Genomic DNA, 15,783 nt, shown 5'->3' on the forward strand with positions numbered 1-15,783 from the left:
ATACTTATTTATTAAATAAGAATAATTGGTCGCGCGGGAGAAAATGAATCAAATAAAATAGGCGATTGATTCGAAATTCTCGAACTATTCGATTTCGAATCTTACAGATTCGAAAACGAATTCGAATCGAATCTACTGTGATTCGATTCGATTCGAATTTGAACTATTCGCACACCTCTAGTCTAAACCAAGATTGTTTTAAACATATACAAAATATAAACTTTTATATAAAGCAAATGTTGTTACTAGTCGACGCAAGAATTACGAGCTAATAACAAAATTTTCCAACTTTTTTTCGTTTTCGGCATAAAGTCAAACAATTTGAACTGTCCTTTGTACTTTAATTATGAAAAGGACTTTCAAAATCTGTAAAAGCAGTTAGAAAAAATACTTGTTTTAAAAATAATCGTATTAGATAAAATAAACGATTTTAGAATCTTCTTAAGTTTAATTTAAAAAATTTTCTCCTTGCTCACATAATTTATTCGTTAAATTTTTCCTAAAAAATCACTTTTATATGGAGATTTCTTAATTGCTAAAAAAAATACAATATGTAATATATTATTAATATGTTATAATATATAATATATACGTGTATATAATATTATGCATTATATATTAAAATATAATATATAATTTAAAGCTCGCGTCATCAAAGACGAACATCTTTGAAACGCAGCGACAACGAGCGCTGAAGATATTCGATTTCGCATTATCAATCTTCGTTCTTGTCGATGATCGATGTTTGATATTGGCGCGAATCGTTTGTTGTCGCCGCAGATTCGCTTGATATCATGAAGTCAGCAATACTTTTTAAATCAGACTTGTTTAACATTTTGCTCTCGAGAAAATTTTCTTATCCTCTTCATCGTCTCTTTGAGCGAAATACAGAGCAAAAATAAAAAATAAAAAAATCGCTAAAACTCTACCCATTGGCGGATCTGCAGATTGGCAGACTAACTCTTAACGTCCATCTTAGTTTTTCTTATTTTTTTTTTGTCTCGCTTAAGATGGAGGGATGTTCGCGTTTAGCTCGCGGGCAAAATATTGGACAGGCCTATACTCTACTAGATAATAGAGAAGGCAATCTGAACTGGCGCGGCGGCAAGCTGTACCGGCGCGGCGGCGGCGCGAGTTGGAGCTTGTCGAGGACATACCTTCGGATTTGTCCCAGAATTGATCGAAATGTTCCTGCACGAAATGCGAGACGGAGAGACGGTCGCCACCTTTCTCGTGCCGTGTACCTTTAAGTCTGCCGTGTCTGGGCTTACGCGAGCTTACTTCTGCTCGGTCGGGACGTTAATCCGCGTGACGACGTATCTCGCGATACGTACACATGCTCCGATGAGCAGGTATCGATCGTTCGAACTCTAATAATCACCGTCGTCGCAATGCAGACCGCGCGACGCGGTACGGCGCCCGCATTGTACATGTAAATAATCGCAATTTGTATAGAGCAGATAACAATAATAATAATATAATAATAATAATGATAATAATAATAATGACGAGATAACGAGAAAAAGAGAGCAACAATATTAATCATTAATGCCGATTAGCGTAGTAAAATTTTTCTTCTCTTCAAGTATATTCAGCGTAAAAAAAAAGAAGGAAAAATGAAACTGTTACTAGAGGAACCGCGGCATCGTTCACGGCACGTCGCCTTTTTTTTTTCTCTGTCATCTTTACTGTACTTGCCGCCTCGCGGAGAAGGAGACGAAAAGGAAATTGTTTTGCTAGTGACAAACCAGGTTTACAAGTAAAATCAGATATAATAATAATTAGCGCTGATCGTACGAATGATAATAGAATCGCGAAGATAAATAGAAATTCGCGTCGCGCGTTTTATACAAGAGAAAAAGCAACAGCAGCGCGTCCGATCGCTCCGTGAGGATCCTATTCACGGTGGATAAACCTAGGTGTAAATTTCCTTGGCGGAGTATGCTTGCCACGAAGAAAGGAAGAGAGGAAAGTGGGATGAAAGATAAATTAGGAGGCACAACCGAGTTGAGAATGCACCGTTGAAGCTGCACGGGAGCAAGAGGAAACCCTGAAGAAAATGAAATGTTAACAGTATCGATTAATGAAGGTCTGTATTCCCGCTTTTCCCGCTATTGATGCTGATCTCTCGATCTTTTTTTTTTTTTATTCTTGTCTTATTCCGTTCGTATTTCTGTGCTTATTAAAGGTAAACGAAAGGACTTTGAGATTTTTCCACTATTGATAGTGCCCGGGAAAAATATTTTTACGTTTTAAATACAAATAGAATAGTATTTATTCTATGATCGATTACATTTCTTTCTTTTGTGCACGAGATGTTCCAGATTTCTTGTATTTTTTTATCCAGATTTTTATCCTCTCTGAATTTTTCAATCAGTTGAAGCTACATAAAAATTTTGAAGCCATTTTTTTCTTAGTCAAGAACATTAAGGGGATCCTAAACTGGATAAAATTATCGATACAGTGTAGCGTAGAGTCCCATTTTGAATTGACTGCGCAGAATGAAAAATCCTTTTGCACAATTAAAATACGGACAAAAAGTGAGGGTGCGCTGAATGACAAGAAAATCGATATAAAAAATTTTAAAAATTACCTTTATGTGTGTTGCTTTCGACCCGTATGCTGTCATCTGACACGTCAACATTTCCACTTTATAATCAATAAGTAAACAATTGTAATGTGTACCGTAGTAATAATGAGGTATCGAGAGCACACAAGCAAGATATTGAGTCAACATTTCCACTTTATAAAAGTTATACGGCTCGAATGTGCAAAATGCGATCCATCGCACCCTTCGGATTACTGGCATAAACAATTTTGTGCTCCTGAATTTACGATTGAAAGCCTATTTAAAAAATGGGATCTACGTTTTTTGCGTACGCGTATAGTTAGCTAAAATACAAAATGATAGCAAAGCATCAATTATGTCTAATAACAGATGTTGCAATAGATGGCGCTTCAGTATGATAGATAAAAGGATAGTTGTACGCGTTTTGAGTGAGATAGAACGATAAGAAATTGAATTAAAGGTCTATCACTATTACCAATGTTTTTAGTTTGAAATTAAAAATGTTTTATCGTGAAGTTTAGTCTTCACTTTAGGATTCCCTTAAGTTTCCCTTCTTTCATGACGAGTCAACAAATTTTTCCCAAAGTCCATTTATGCTTAATAAATAATATTAATTTACGTAGTTAAATGTCAAAAGCTAGATTTTCTCTTAGGATTGAATTAATTAGTTAAAGAATCTGTAGATGATGGAGATGAAATATTTGAGACATCCTGTATATGTAGGGAAAGAGGGGATTATTTCAGACGCGAATAATTCGGATTAATCGATTATTTTTTATTATTTTGAACAATTATAATCGGAATAACGTTAGCTGTGCATAGTAGATAGATGTTGATACGTAATTGTGACAAGTTCGATGAAAAGGCAAGTAAGATACGATCACTTTTGCAAGATCACTTTTGCAAGGTCACTTTTTGCAAAAACACTTTTGCATAGCATGAAAAAGTTATTGAAACAATCAACTCTCAAATCGATCTCGCAAATAAGTATTAGAATGGCATATTAAAAGGTATTTAAACGTTAATATTAGTTAAACAATTTTTAATATTATATTGCTTATTGAATTTTGTGAGAATCGATAACTTTAAAAAATCATGTAAGTATGAATTAGTTTGCACAAAGCACATGGGGCTATTCGGACAGTGTCTAATTTAAGACGTGAAGTTAGTTTAATGTTCAAACGCACACATTTGCTCAATATTTTTATAAAATTAAACATTTAATTAAACAAAATGGTAATTATTTATAATTCAAATTTTAATTTTGATGGAAAGAATAAAAAGAAGCGGAAGATCCTCCATTGAAAGCTAACATTGTTCGTGCCATGCAAGCAATGATGAACGAATGTTTCCATTGATGCAAAAGAATGCTCAGTTTTTATTATGTCCGTACTAAATCCTTATAGGGTTAGTTCGGACAAAAACGTGATATTTTTAAAAATATTTTTTTTTAGTAATTAGTACATAAATAGCGAAGAGAAATATAATTATTAGGCAGGGAAATAATGTAAAATTTTATTAAATTTATGACCTCCCCAAAATTGATCTCTCTACGTCTTCTAACTGAAAAAAAAATAAAATAATGATTTTCGTCCGGACTAATCCTCCCTTCCTCTATGTATTAAAGATAAGATTATTAACATTAAAAAATATCATCAAAACTACTTATTTATTAGAATTCATATCCTTACAACCGTTGACATATAATTCAATTTAAAAATCGGAAATTTGTATGTTGCGAAAGTCAGTGTTTGTTTTGCCATTTCTGCTGGATTTGCATTACAATTACATACTGATGCATCATTTTTTACGCAGGCCACTGCAACGTACGTCGCCCAAATCGGCAACGAGCAAGATCCAATTTCTTTCAGGTGCTCTACGACACGGTAGATCAATAAGTAAACAATTGTAATGTGTAGCGCAATAATAATGGACAGAGGTATCGAGAGCACACAAGCAAGGTATCGAGTTTGAGAGACAGAATGCGAGAGGTAGATGGAATGAGAGAAAGACAGAGAGAGAGAGAGAGAGGGAGAAAGGGCGAAATATATAGATGAGGATAGAGGGGAGAGAGTCAGGAGAGAAAGAGAGAGAGAGAGAGAGTGAGAGACAAAGCTTTGTAATAAATTATATTAAATTTTTATCGATCTCTGTTAATGCTGAGTGCAGAAGAAGATCATGATCATGATTTGCCTCGCCGTATTGGGCGTTGTCATCGCTACCACCATCGGTGGATACTTCGGATTGTGAACGCCAAAATCAGGTACGTACCAAACGCGTAATATATGTCCTGCGTGACATTTTGACATTTTATCGTATTGGGAATGTTCAGATAGCGATAAGAACTGTACTAGATTTGTTGACGCCTAACAGTAATTGTAATTTGATTGCTACGCGAGTTAGAATAATGTATAACGACATATTAATTTTTAGAAGTTGTTAAATTTCACCTTTTTATGGCATTTTCAAGTGACAAATTTATTTGCTATAATAAGTACTAAGTTGATGAGACACATTGTCAGTCTAGTGTTGAATCTATACGATTTCTATGTCGGCAATTGTTCTGCTGTTGTACGACGATTGTTTTTTTTTTGTTCAGAAAAGTCCAAAGACATCAACAGCATCGTGTACCTAATTCTGAACCGCCGGCAGCATCAGCATTCACTCGTATCGCTTCGATACGTGAAGCTGATCGCCATCGAACGGAAGGAGATCGTCATTGTCGAAGATTCCATCATCGGCGTACTTCTATCTTCTATCTTCTAACACCCATCATCGCTAGAGCCTTCTATTATGCACGTTCTCCAGTTCGACATGAAGAAACCAAAAAGATAAAGACTCATCGCCGTTGTTTGTCGTCGTTGTCGTCGTCGTCGTCGTCGTCGTCGTCATTATCATCATCATCGTTGCGTTTGCGTCATCTTCGTCTCGAAAGTCTCCTCTGATAGCTAGCGCGCTATTCGCGTTTGGTAAAAAAAAAAGTATGAAAAGAGGAAAAAGGAAACATCTTTCGTTTTTCTGTTTGAGTATCAATTGGATAATTTTCCGACTCGATTCATCGTGCAACAGTCAATTCCAAATCGGTACTCTCCTCGTTGGCCTTTGCTCACTCCGCTCGTCACGCCGAAGCTTAAGAGCTGCAAAGCTCTCTTCCTCTCATGGTTTCTTTCCCTCTCCTTCTCACATCCCTCCGCTTGTTCCCTCTTCTCATATGAATCACACAGCACAAGATAACAGACGGGAGGCCTCGCGAACGGAACAGACCGAAAAAAAATTGAGATACGTTCTCTATAGAACGCAACTGGAACTGGATCGATCGGAGATACGTACGCATCGTCGGTCAAGCGACATCCCCGATCGACGCTCTGACATATCGTCGACAGGACGACTATTGACACGAGGACACTGCCGGTGTTCCCTGCCCCCCCCCTACCCCCTCCCCGTCTCTTTCTCCAGCGTGCGCACGAATGTCCTTGTCGAAGTACCACGAGACATCTCATTGTGAGACATTATTACGCGTTGCATGTCGAAAACGGCGGTTCACACAACGCATGAATCTTCGATAATGTTCCCGTTGCGACCCGAGCCCGACACCTAATGGTGCTGCTAAACGCGAAGACGATGAACGGCTCGCGGCTATCGCTTTCCTTCTTATTCTTCGTCGTCGCGAAAGTAACGTGCGACGACGCACGAGATGCCGCTCGAAAAAAAGTGTTACCTTCTTTGACTGTGATTTTTGCACACCGAGAATCTCGGACAAGTCACTCCGGAGTCACATTCTGAAAACGCCTCTCGCCCGTTTGACCCGAATCTGTGTCCGCTTATATACGCGAGAGAGAGAGAGAGATAAACCGCTGACAAAAAATTTGTACGCCAAATTTGCATCGTCCAGATAGTTCGTAACTATTAAATCATCCCACGACGGTATATTACTAGATAAATAGCGTGCTAATTGGTATTAGTAATTATTCATGATAATTTCTAGCGATTTCTATACGGTACACCTTGTGCGAAGACTTCAAAGTTGTCAACGAAGTTTCGCGAAGCTTTCTTGTAAAGAGATCGAAAAAAAAAGAGCTAAAATAGAGTTAGCGATTGACTGGTGTTTACCAAAAATTCAACGGATACTGCTATCTGAGTGGAGAAGAGAATTAACAGCTAAGTATATACTCGCAAAGTTCTACTACCTCAATCAGCGGTTTAACCCTCGGCTATACATATCACACGCCAGTTCTGAGTATAAAAACCTTTTTGGACATCTCTAACACTACACCTCTCTGTATCAGGATGATCATGATGGAATCAGCTAGGGAATGTTTCTTCTTCGCGGAAAACGGTATGTCGAATTACGAATCGTGTAAAAAAAAAAAATTGGAGAAGTAGAGCGTAACTCAGGGTAAATTGTGCATCAAGTGTTGGCTAACCACGGGCTTTACCAAAACTCCTCTTTTTTCCTACGCATAAAAGACAGCAAGGCATTTAATAGTTTACGGTTAGGAGCACGGTGTGCTTCAACGCAAGCATTCCCCTTCGTATTACTCGCTGTTAGTTAACCAATACTAATTGATACAATTGACACCAAGCCCTCAGAGAGTGCTCGTTTAATTTACGGCGATTAAAGAACATTAACGTGAGCAATGTGATTTTTATAACGGGTATTTTAATCGGTAAAAGGGTGTCTTGCACCCTTTACCGTGTATCTTGTTTGCTCTAACGACAGCTCACTCGAAAAGACGTTTCGACCAATAGGTGTTCAGTGAGAGAAACAATCAATTCTTCCAGTATTTCTATTTAGCTGTAATTAGCGCGATATCATTATCGCGATATAGCGAGGTGTAGACGAAGCGATCGTGTCTTTTTTATAGGCGTATAAGATGCGAAACGTCGTTTCAGAATGTGGCCGGCAGAGGCGACGACACGTAATGCTCAGGCACGTTACAGACGTTAGAATAGACTTAATTGTACGATATATACGCGAGACATGTAAACAGATTCGATTTTTTTTTTGCCTCTGGATGATTAATTTGGCCGATATTATTTTTCTTTTGTCGAGTCGAAAAGCTTGAAGTTTCTGATTTCGTGTTGCACGATACGCACCATTAGGTATTGGGTACAACAACGACTACGCGTATCTTCTGTAATCTCGCGGACCCTCGGGCAAAAGTAATCCTCTCCTTGCGCACTGTTGTTTGAAAAAGTATAACTTCTTTGTATCTCACTAGTCTTGGAAAATACGTCGCGCGAACGATCAATTCGATTTTTTGAGTTTATATCTGCACTTGATAGAGATTGGCAAACTCACATATTCGTTACTTTTATAGTATTTTTTTTTTTAATAATTTTTCTTTACAATGTGTAGCGCATAGATCCCGAAGCCATCATGTCGCGCACATCGCCTCTATAAATAACGCGAGTCACCTTTCGTCGTCTCTCAAGATTAGCATATAGAGCGTGTATATATATATACGAAATGATTATAACTTTCAAATTATAAATTTTCCTGCGCACGAAATTTTCTCACGAGTTTTCCCTTGTCAAATTATATCGTGGGTTTCCGAAATCTATCAGTGCGGGAGGTGCATCATCTTCGAAACGATTAACCCCAACATGGACGAAGTAATAAGAGAGGGCATAAATAAGTGTAAAGTGCAGTAAGCAAGAGCCATTGCGTGAGAGTGAGAATGCGCGAGTGTGTGTGTGTGTGTGTGTGTGTGTGTGTGTGTGTTACGTGTGTATGTGTGCGCATACGTGAGAAGCGGAGAAAAGGAGCCATTAAGCTGCAGCAATAATATAATTATAGGTGTTATGGAAAAAAAAAATTAAAGGATAATCTCATCGGTGGATTGAGAAAGAATGAGCGACATTGTATGTACACGGATATGTATACATATACATATTTAAAAAAATATATAAATCTATATATAAATAGATAGGTAGATAGAGAGAGAGAGAGAGAGAGAGAGAGGTGTGTCATGACCGAGGAGAAAGAAGAATACTATTAATAACAACAATTATTATTATTGGCAGCGCCTATATATTGCTCCTCGACAGATTAATGTATCAGGCAGAGTGCTGGCGACGTTAATAATGTTAATACTTTTTGTTGAGTATATTATAATTATTACGAACGTTGAGGTGCATACATTCTACAGAAGATTATGGATTAATGTTTAAACGAGAGGAAGGGCGAAAAGGAAGAAAAATGATATAAACGGTGAACGATTTGTGCGATGCACGTTATGCTGTAATAAGTAAATAATAATAATAATAATAATAATAACGATGATTATAAGAGAAGATATTAAGATCACACCTTGCATTGTACAGAAAGCATAATAATTGTTAGTCTAAGTAGAACAAGCATTACGATCTAATATCTAATTATAATCCAGTTACGATTAAGATGGCTAAGATCTAATTGCGTAATCCCTCTGTCATGAGTTACTGCGACCGTCGATAGGTACACTACTCTCTGATACTTATATTATCTGGCTGATAAGTGGATTTCATTGAAGAGAGGACGCTTCGTCCGTGTCGTCGAGAAGCGCTTTGCGTTAGTTAAAAGAGAGAGAAGAGGAAGCCTCTTTCGGCCGAAAAGAAAGGATAGAGAAGAACGAGAGAATCGCATCGCGGACGCGAAAGCCATACATGTCTTCTTCTCTTTCGGCCACGTTATTCTATTCCCCCGAGTCGCCCATATCGAGTCGCCTAACTGAACGTGTATTGTTGCGTAGTGCCTTACAAGGCAAACGCAATCAGTTTTTCCTTCTCTTCGCTGTTTTAACATCTGCATCGATCTTTTCGCGCAGTCTTGTTCACGTGCAATCGCCTTATTTCTCGAATCAATCAATCAACCGATTTCCGGTAACGGATTATTGTCGTGACGAGCCTGTCCGGACTAATTCGACGTGTCCGCTCTCGCAGAGAAATCCATAACGCAGCCTCGGATCTCGTATTCTTTAGCTTTATAGCGAACTCTTCGTGATAGGAATTGAGAGGAAGAAAAACACCTATCGTCGTCAATTTATTATGCTAGTTAAGAAAAAAAAAAAAGAGGGAGAGAGTATTCTATAAGAGTAAGCCGTTGTCGGCGCTGACAACAGCTGATTGTACGTTAAACGAATCTGGCCTAAAAAGATTTAAAGAATGTCGTGTCTCCTCGTTAACTGTCAATCGATTATCTTGACGTTCATTCTCCGTTTTCATCCATTTCAGTCCTCCCCCTCCCGCCCCTGCCAGGCTAAGGATGGCCATTCGGATGTCTAATCGCGTTGTTTTTAATCTGTATAATCTTTTATCGCTTTCGATCTCGCTCATTTCCTACGCGGAATCCTCTTCACGCTCGCGACTTCGTCGTCGCCGTCAGTACGGTTAAGAAAAACGCAAGAAAGCATCTTTCTTTTTCGCTTAGTTAGGATCAGGTGTATTGGTGAACGTCAGGTTTCAACGTCGCGATCAGCGTTTTTCCCTTGCGAGCATCTCGCGATCATTAGGTAATAAATTACGGGAAGCTGACACGTCTTCCTTTGAGAGTGTCCATTTTTTTTGTACCGGACACAGATGTAATAAGACATCGCAGCAATTTAAAGCACAGCAAACGTGTCGAGAGGGACGAACTATGAGAAACATAAACATTAAATTAACAGTCACACAATTTCCGTGTTCTCGAATTATATTTATTCGTCGCGATTAGCCGAAGTACATATACATACTGCGAGAGTTCGAATAAAGAGAGAGAAAGAGAGAGAGAGAGAGAGAGAGAGAGAGAGAGAGAGAAGAACGGACATTGTTTAATATTAGTATTAAATACGCTACTTCATTGCATTTATACGTAGAATAGGATAGAAAGGAAAGATTGTGCAGCGGATACACAATACATAGGGATTTTTGAATGCGTGATCCATTTCCGGACATATAGATATAATACACGCAGAAGAGGAAGAAGAGAAAGAAGAAAAATGAGTAATACATGAATGTGGACAGGAAGGGATCGATCTGGTGTCCGTGAATATGTGGATCGATGTCACGTTGGTGCAATTATTAAATACGAGAGGCTACTTCAATAACCTTATGAGTGTCAATTCCAATTTCAAGTGTAAATTGTAATTTCGTGAGAGGCTTAAGGAAAAAAAGAGAAAAGGGGAAAAGCAAGAGAGTGGGGAGAGAGAGAGAGAGAGAGAGAGAGATGATGCGACGTCAAACGACAAGAGAAAAGAATCGTAAACGGTTTAGAATAAAAAATAAAGAGGCACGCGCGTATTGCAGCGTGGCAAAGTGAGATTATTAATAAATTTAATTTATTGAAATCGATAAAAAATATTAGGAGTGAAAGGAAACGTGTGTGTAAGAGAGAAAGAAAGAAAGAAAAAAAAATGTGTGCACGAGAGAAAATGAATGAGGGAGAGAGAGAGAGAGAGAGAGAGAGAGAGAGAGAGAAATACGTTAAACTAAAAAATATAAAAAAGGTAAAAAAAGACAGAAACTAAATTGTAGCAAATGCAGGAGCAACAGAGATAATGGATACTTTTTATTGTAGGTATTTCTTATAGATGAGATTCGTAAAACGATAAAACTAATAAAAAGAAGCATACTAATATTAACAGGAATACTTACAGAAAAGAGGAACTCTAAGGTCAACGGTGTTTTTTCTGCCTATACGTATATCCGACGTCTCGCGAGCGCGCTGTGTAAGATTTTTTCTTCGCGTATAAGAAATTTTAAATGCTAAAATGAAAAGTCTCATCAAAAAGAGCATTAAAAAAAAGACAGCAGACGCGTCAATATGAATCTGGCATCTTGCGTTCTTGTTTCTGACAAATGATTAATTATTATTACTATTACTACTATTATAATTATCACCACCATCATCATCATCATCATTATCATTGACACTGTACAAAGACGGCAATAATTTTAAGAGACCCGCCCTTAAGACATCCGGTCTTATGTAATTTGTTCGTTCGGGGACGAGCGAGGTGAAAGGACTCCATCTCGTCGGCTCCGAAGGAGCCTTCCCTTCCGGCTTTACAATCAGGAAGGGTTAAGCTTAAAGGGTTAAATCTTACGAATTGAAGAGAGTGAGGCCAACATTCAGACAATGAGAATATCCAAGAAATATTCGAGAAACTAGAAATGTTTGATCCGCGAGTGGACATGCTGTAAACGTCATGAGTTTTGCACAATTATTGCGAAAATAGAAAATAGAAAAATATGTAACTTATTGTTAGAACAATTGAAGAAAGTAACAATTAGAATTAAAGAAACATAATAGTAAAAATGAAAATTAAAATGTTAATTGAAAAGCATGTGTAAATTTTTAAGCTTCGATTAAAAGTTTCATGAGAAATGTATTAAACTGCAAGAAGAAAGTATATGTTATTGTTATAATAGGCAGTTATATTTCAAATTCATCAATTTCAAAGTTTCATCAATTGATTGAAACTGCAATTAATTTCATTAAGTACAAAACTACTAATAACAACCGATCTTTGCATAACTTTTTGGTTAAAAAAAAACGGTCTAAATTATCATTTTATAAATAATATTTAATTTCCAATATTTGATAATTTGATAAAATGTGTAAATATTTTTACTTAAATTACATATTTATTCTGATTTAAAAAATATATTTTTCCTTAACATAATGACTCAGATTAAACATTTTTTAAATTTACAAATACCATTTTTATCTTTTTAAGTTTACAGTAAGATTTGTACAACATGGGTTTTAATTTTAATCGTATTTCAAGCAATTATCTGTCTGTTTCTAGCATTAGATTTAAAAAGGGACAATAATTGATTTACATCTAGACTCCGATATTGGTGAAATCAAGCGACGCAGATATTTCTTGGATATTTCATTTTGTTTGGATGTAGTGACGATTAATTTTGCAGTAGAGATAATACGTGATCAAGTGAATGTGCCCTTTCGTCGTATAATCAAGCACAAAGGAAAAAATCCTTTTATGAGCGTAGCAGTAGGCCTCTAGCCGTGCGTCCGGCAAAGTAATTCAACTGCCTTCGAGAACATCGCTGCAAAATTGTAATATATTTCACCTCACTGGCCGTATGAAAAAATTCGCTTATTGCTTTCGCGCGTGTACAATTTTCGCTGTATGAAAACTGGTACTATTACATCATTAGAGCTCTCATCATTTCGGAGTGTGCATGTGTGTATCACTCTGATATAACTCTCGGACATGGCAAGGGAAAATTTATTCGCGAAATCCGATGTGTCGAATGCAGTTAGAAATCGCCGGATTGCACCACGATAAGTAAAAAATAAAAGTAAAAATAAAAACGCGTTTATTCTCTCGACTAACGAGACTCGCGAAGCGACGGATCGTGCCAGGAGGGGCAACTTTCGGCCTCGAGACTGCGGTGTTACATCCATCGCGATGCCACGCGAGTTCGAGAGACATCTGAGAGAGATGTCTTTCCGAAAACATCTGAAAATTTGGACTGCCTAAAAAAAGTGAGGCGTCTGAAGAATTGGGACATTTAAAAAAAAAAAAGACGTCTAAAAGATTTTCGGTCATTCAAGAAGTTTGAAAACGTTACGATGTAGTGGGACGCGTCCGAAAGATTGGGGAAATTAAAGACAATTTGAAAAATTAGACCGTTCTAAGAACAAAGACGTCTGAAGAATTACGGTATCTTGCGCTAAGTCGGTAAGGGTGTGTTAATCTTACAAACATTTGGACTGTCCGGTATGACCGTATTTCCTCATGCGAGAAAAGTTCCAATTCGGCAAGACGCGACTTCCGCTCCTTCCGGCGCAAATCGTCAGCTTCCGCACTCGTGCCGCACTCAAGAAACATCAACGATGTAAGATTAATGATTCTCGATATTCACACACACACACACACACACACATACACACACACAGGTACACACACGCACACACACACACGTACACACACACGTACACACTCATCCGCAAAAGTGAAAAAAAGAAGAAGGGAGAAAAGTCAAGCGTTCACACTGTACAATTATATTCTTTTACGTTAAAACTACTTACAATTGAGTAGTCGGGTAGCATATTTTGCATTTACCGATAATAACAGTAGCGTGTCACTCGTCTTGACCCCTAATTTTATATATCATCGGAGATAAATAATCGCAAGAATAAAGATTATAACCAGCACTGCAGTGAAGTTACTATACATCTGTAGATAAGCGGTCCGCAAGGAGAATTAAAAAAAAAACCGACACGATGTTCAATGTATTTAATGATCTTCGAAGGGTAAAGAATATATGAATATATGGGGAATAAAAGAAAGGAGGGAACGGCTTAGTTTTTCCGAGTCCTCTCAGTATTCCCCCCCCCCCCTCCTCAATCCTTTGCAAACGCAAGATGCATCACGATGAAAGAAAGTGACACAGTAGTAAAAAAAAGACCTTATTTGTACTCATGTACGATTTATTGAAATATCTTAAGATCCAATTTATATAAGCCATGTGGGAAACAAGCACTGTAACTTTGAAATCACAAATAAATAAATTTCACGTTGACTATAAATATTTCACATAAGAAAACAACGATAATACAGCTAGATGCATGTACATTCGTTTACATATTAGGACAAAGCGAGGAATCAACTTTGTCCGACACAATACTTGATCGGCTCAGCAGACCGTCTTCGAATTGACCGTCGTCAGCATTGTTCTCTAGACCGCGGCAAGCTCGATGGCGTATGAAATTCTTCACCAACGTGGGATTCACATAAGACATGGACAATCTGCATCCCCAGGATAGAAGCGTCAAGGGCTGTACAAATAGGACAATAATTATCAAATATACTTGAGTAACTTCTATTTAAACTTTTAAAAATAGTAGAATAATAAGAGTTCTGATAATATAATTTAAATTATGTACTAGAGGTGTGCGAATCAAGCCTTTGCATGGTCGAATCGAATCGAATCAAATTTTTATAACATGTTCGAAATCGAATCGAATCGAATCTCTTTAATTCGAATACGAATAGAATCTGAATCAAATTTTCCCAAATTAACGCTACATTAAGCGATCGATTCGAAATCGAACTATTGTTGATTCGAAATTCTCGAACTATTCGATTTCGAATCTTGCAGATTCGAATTCGAATCGAATCGAATCTATTATGATTCGATTCGATTCGATTCGAATTCGAACTATTCGCACACCTCTATTATGTACATATATTAGATATGTTCAAAGACTGCCAAAAATTCGGGACCATCTAAATAATTTTTGAATGGTTAGCGATATTTGATTGAAATTTATAGAGTTACAAATGACGTCACGAGATCTATCATTTAATATTGAAAACTATCCTTCAGGGACTGGGGGAAGCGGGGATAGAGGATTGAAAATCTTAAATAGCATGTGGGTTCGAGTCAGGGCTTGTTCGAAAGGGCTTTTCGAGACGAGAAGAACGCGAGATATGTCGTTGAGATCTACGATTTTTTTTCGTAGAGTTATATGCTCATTTGAACATTGGTGTTAATTAATTAGCTCCAGTGAGGGTCCACGGTGAGAACGACGCTCAACGACTATCTCGCGTTCTTGTCGTCTCGAAAAGCCCTTTCGAACAAGCCTTCACTCGACCCCACATGCTATTTAAGATTTTCAACCCCTTTTCCCTGCCCCCCTCCCCTGGAGGATTAAAGTGGGCGTTTTTAATGTTAAATGATAGATTTCATAATGGTAACCCTGTAAATTTCAATCCAATACCTCTACCATTCAGAAATTATTTAGGTGGACCCGAACTTGTGGCAATTTATGTACACATACATATATACATATATGTTTATGTATATATGTATATATATACAGGGTGTCTCATACTCAATGGTACAGCGCTTGTAGGGAGGTAGTGTGGACAAAACTGAACAAAAAAGTCCTCTACCATTTTGCGATCTTCGCAATAGTTTTCGAGATATTAATATATAAAGCTCGTCGAATCTGAATGCGCGGCGAGATACCCCCGCCCGCCGCGGACCGCAGGCACCTTCTCCGCGCGCCTAGTGGGCGGCGCGTGGTGGGGGTAATCCATTGCCGTGCGCTAGACAATTAGTTACCCCCACCACGCGCCGCAACTAGGCGCGCGGGGGAGGTGACCGCGGTCCGCGGCGGGCGGGGGTATCTCGCCACGCATTCAGATTTGACGAGCTTTATATATTAATATCTCGAAAACTATTGCGAAGATCGCAAAATGGTAGAGGACTTTTTT

At 37.9% G+C, this 15,783-nt stretch overlaps 1 protein-coding gene and 1 long non-coding RNA gene across 3 annotated transcripts in view; one reads left to right on the forward strand and one right to left on the reverse strand.

The window, feature by feature from the left end:
- Positions 1–1,553: 1,553 nt before the first annotated feature.
- LOC105457676 lies at positions 1,554–10,849 on the forward strand. Of its 2 annotated transcripts, XR_975433.1 has the most exons (3): positions 1,554–2,089; positions 4,385–4,832; positions 5,169–10,849. It is a non-coding gene; the product is annotated as an uncharacterized LOC105457676 (long non-coding RNA). The 2 variants fall into 2 exon arrangements; XR_975432.1 differs by lacking the exon at positions 1,554–2,089 and having other exon boundaries at positions 2,144–4,832.
- Positions 10,850–13,973: 3,124 nt separating this feature from the next.
- LOC105457680 overlaps positions 13,974–15,783 on the reverse strand; it is a 12,338-nt gene continuing 10,528 nt past the window's right edge. The window contains exon 7 of the mRNA XM_011702502.1: positions 13,974–14,339. Within this exon, the coding sequence (XP_011700804.1) occupies positions 14,142–14,339 (198 nt within the window). The 3' untranslated portion in view covers positions 13,974–14,141. The remainder of the gene's footprint in view (positions 14,340–15,783) is intronic.

The sequence above is a fragment of the Wasmannia auropunctata genome, unplaced genomic scaffold, assembly GCF_000956235.1.
Source record: "Wasmannia auropunctata unplaced genomic scaffold, wasmannia.A_1.0 LD336103.1, whole genome shotgun sequence".
Lineage (NCBI taxonomy): Eukaryota > Metazoa > Arthropoda > Insecta > Hymenoptera > Formicidae > Wasmannia > Wasmannia auropunctata.